The 2,989-nt window shown below is 59.9% G+C and overlaps 1 protein-coding gene across 1 annotated transcript; it reads left to right on the forward strand.

The window, feature by feature from the left end:
* The first annotated feature begins 309 nt into the window (after positions 1-309).
* LOC145715264 (testis-specific Y-encoded protein 1-like) lies at positions 310-2,784 on the forward strand. The gene is made up of 5 exons (XM_081794933.1): positions 310-747; positions 1,958-2,035; positions 2,192-2,303; positions 2,442-2,587; positions 2,693-2,784. The coding sequence occupies exons 1-5, from the start codon at positions 310-312 to the stop codon at positions 2,762-2,764; spliced, it is 846 nt and encodes a 281-aa protein (XP_081651059.1). The 3' UTR covers positions 2,765-2,784.
* The last annotated feature ends 205 nt before the right edge of the window (positions 2,785-2,989 follow it).

Below are 2,989 nucleotides of genomic sequence, written 5' to 3' on the forward strand. Positions count from 1 at the left end.
GCTGCCGTTTCCTGTCCTTGTCCTGAGGCTGCCCTAGCTACACTGGGGCCGGGGCCGAGCGTCATGGCCAGCGTGTCGCGGTCCGGACAAAGCGGAGATTCCCGTCGACCCTGGGCCCTGATCGTCCCGGATGCGAAAGGTGGAGAGTCCCGGCCCCGCGGGAATGCAGGGGCGCTGGAGGGCGTGGGCTGGCCGCAGTCCCCAGGTTCAGGGGCGGCAAGCGCCCATCCTGTGCAGGAAACCCAGGCCGGGTGTGAGATACAGGTGGCAAGCCCAGCGGAGGAATTGGTGCTGATATTGGATGACGGAATGGTGGCGGCTGAGGTGGTGATCGGGGAGGAAGAAGAGGACGGCGAGGCGACCAAGGATGAGGTGGCTGGAGAGGAGAATTCTGAGGAAGCCAAGCCAGAAGCAGAGGACATGCACGAGGAGGAGGAGGTGGAAGTTGAGAGACAGCAGCAGGAGGAGTTTCAGGAGCAAGAGGAGAAGCGCGAGGCAGATGCAGAGGCGGAGGAGGGGCCCCAGCTCTCCCAGCCGCTGCAGCAGCAAGAGCCAGCGCTGCGTCCTGCCTCAGCCCAGGACCCGCTGGCAGCACTGGAGCGTCTTCAGCTGGAGATCAGCGCTGGGAATGCCCAGGATTCCAGGGCCTTATGGCGGCTGAAGCGCAGGATTCTTCGGAGGCAGATTTCTTACCTGGATCACAGAAGGGCCATCATCAAGCACATCCCTGGCTTCTGGGCCCAGGCGGTATCCTTCCTTGTGCTGGTGGGTGATGGCGGGGGCTGTTGTGCAGGAGGGCTGGGCACTGAGAGCAGGGTGCCTCAGGGCGATGGCCCCCAGAGAGGAGAGCTGGGGAAGGGTCCCTGGCCCTGGGTTGGTGTGGTCTGGGATCCAGTGTAAGGCCTTGGACAGGGGCGGTTGTTGGGCATGGGGGGACTTGGTGACTGGGTCTGTTTCCTCTAGGTCTCCGCCAACGTTGGCCTGCAGGCTGGTCTCAAATATTACTTGCAGACACGAGCCATGTGTCCCCATGCTACCAGAGCTAGGGTAGCACAAAGCAGCCTTCACTCAGAGCAGATAAGGCAAGGAAATATTTCGCTGCAAAATGGGAGAGTTACGCAGGCCGCACACCCACCTTCACATTCACAGGCTGTGCACGTTTCCTAGCAGTTCCTTCAAAAGAGAGCATTTCAGACACACACTCGTGACCTTTAGTGGAACCACGCCACGCCCCTTTGCCAGACAGTAGGACGACTGAGACCCACTCCGAATGGGGTACAAGCTGCCTCCTCAGACCCTGACACACACACACACACACACACACACACACACACACAGAGGATTCTCTCCTGGTATCTCCACCCCTGCTTCCCTCTCTGTCCTCAGGCTCCGGCTCGGTCCCACCCATGTCTTTCTCTCCGGACTGGCTGTGTCACTGTGTCTAATCCTTTTCCCTCCTCGGCCCTCCTCGTCCGTGCTTCTCGATCTCTTTCTCCCTCCCACACCCTCTGCTTGCAGCGTAAGTGTGCAGTCGGGTTCCTGTAAGCCATGTTATTCCATCTGGACTCAGGAGGCTGGTGACAACATAGGTCTTCACGGGAATATGCCAAGAAACCCAGCCGTGAGGAGGGGTCAGAGCACATGCCGACATCACAAGCTATGATGGGCTGCTGGCAGCCCACACAGGTCAGATATAGGAAGGAACTGTGAGGCGTGCAGGCAGTGGAGTCTCTCCCTGCTGTGTGCAGACAGCGTGGGAGGTACAGGAAGCCAACGGACTGCCCAGTGTCGATGGGGTCTGATGCATCTGCAGAGGCTGAGGAGTGTGGGGACTAGTGTTTCCTGGTCTTTCTGCACATGCCGTGATCTAGTCCCTTGCTCTTAGCCTGGGAGGGTTGGAGGGGGGCTGTGTCTGTTTCCACAGCATCTGAAGGCACAGCTCCTTGACACAGCACAGATTCTGAATCACCCCCAGTTGTCGGCCATGATCGGTGCCCAGGACAAAGACGTGCTCAGCTACGTGGTCGACTTGGAGGTGAGACCGGGGTGGCTGTGGCTGGGGGCCGTCCCGTCGGGTGTGGGATTTGGGCAGGAGAGGGTGAGGCAAAGGTGCTCACCCTCACAGCCAGGCAAGTAGCTCAGGACCCCGAGGGAGGACACTTGCCCCCTCCTGTCCCATTGCTCACGGCAGGTGGAAGAAGTGGGCCATCCCAAGTACCGCTGCAGAGTGATGTTTTTCTTTGGGGCCAACCCGTACTTCCGGAACCCAGTGATCATTAAGGAGTATCAGCTGAGCTTTGCTGGTAGGGTGTGGGTCCCATGATGGTGCGGGGCAGGGGGATGAGAAGCATGAATCAGGGGCAGGAGGGAGGGGGAGGGGGAGGGGCAGGTGGGTGGGGAGGAGGCCATCAGCTTGCTCCTCAAATCCTCTCTTCCTGCAGGCTACAGGACATCGCGTTCCACTCCAGTCCGGTGGTTCTGGGATTATGAACGTGGAGCTCCCAGTCGCAGGCATGACCCCACCAGCCTTAACTTGTTCAACTGGCTGTGTGAGCACAGCTGCCCAGGGGCGAACAGGATTGCCGAGGTGGGGCCCCTGAGGCCTTCGTCAGCAGTGGGGATGTGGGTGGCCCCCGGCCAGAGAGGAGAGTGGGCTATGCCCAATGTGGCGCCGGCCTGTGTCCTCTTCCAGATCATCATCGAGGACCTGTGGCCCAATCCCCTGCAGTACTACCTGAGGGAGGAAGGGACCAGAAGACAGTGATCTGACGTGCTCACGTGTCGGTGAGAACCCCAGTATGTGGTGTGTTGACCTGCGTGTTGTATGGGCAAGGGAACGTGGGCCACACATTGGCTTGGAAATGGAAGGTCCGCCGACACAGGGACACAGGTAGCATGGGGAGAGGGTGGGAGGATGACAGGGGACCTGCAGAGACTCAGCTGCAAACACACAGAGGGTCGAAGCCTGCAAACCAAATGCGGTTGTGCT

The sequence above is a fragment of the Panthera onca genome (genome assembly GCF_046562875.1).
Source record: "Panthera onca isolate mPanOnc1 chromosome Y unlocalized genomic scaffold, mPanOnc1 haplotype 2 h2.ChrY_unloc_2, whole genome shotgun sequence".
Lineage (NCBI taxonomy): Eukaryota > Metazoa > Chordata > Mammalia > Carnivora > Felidae > Panthera > Panthera onca.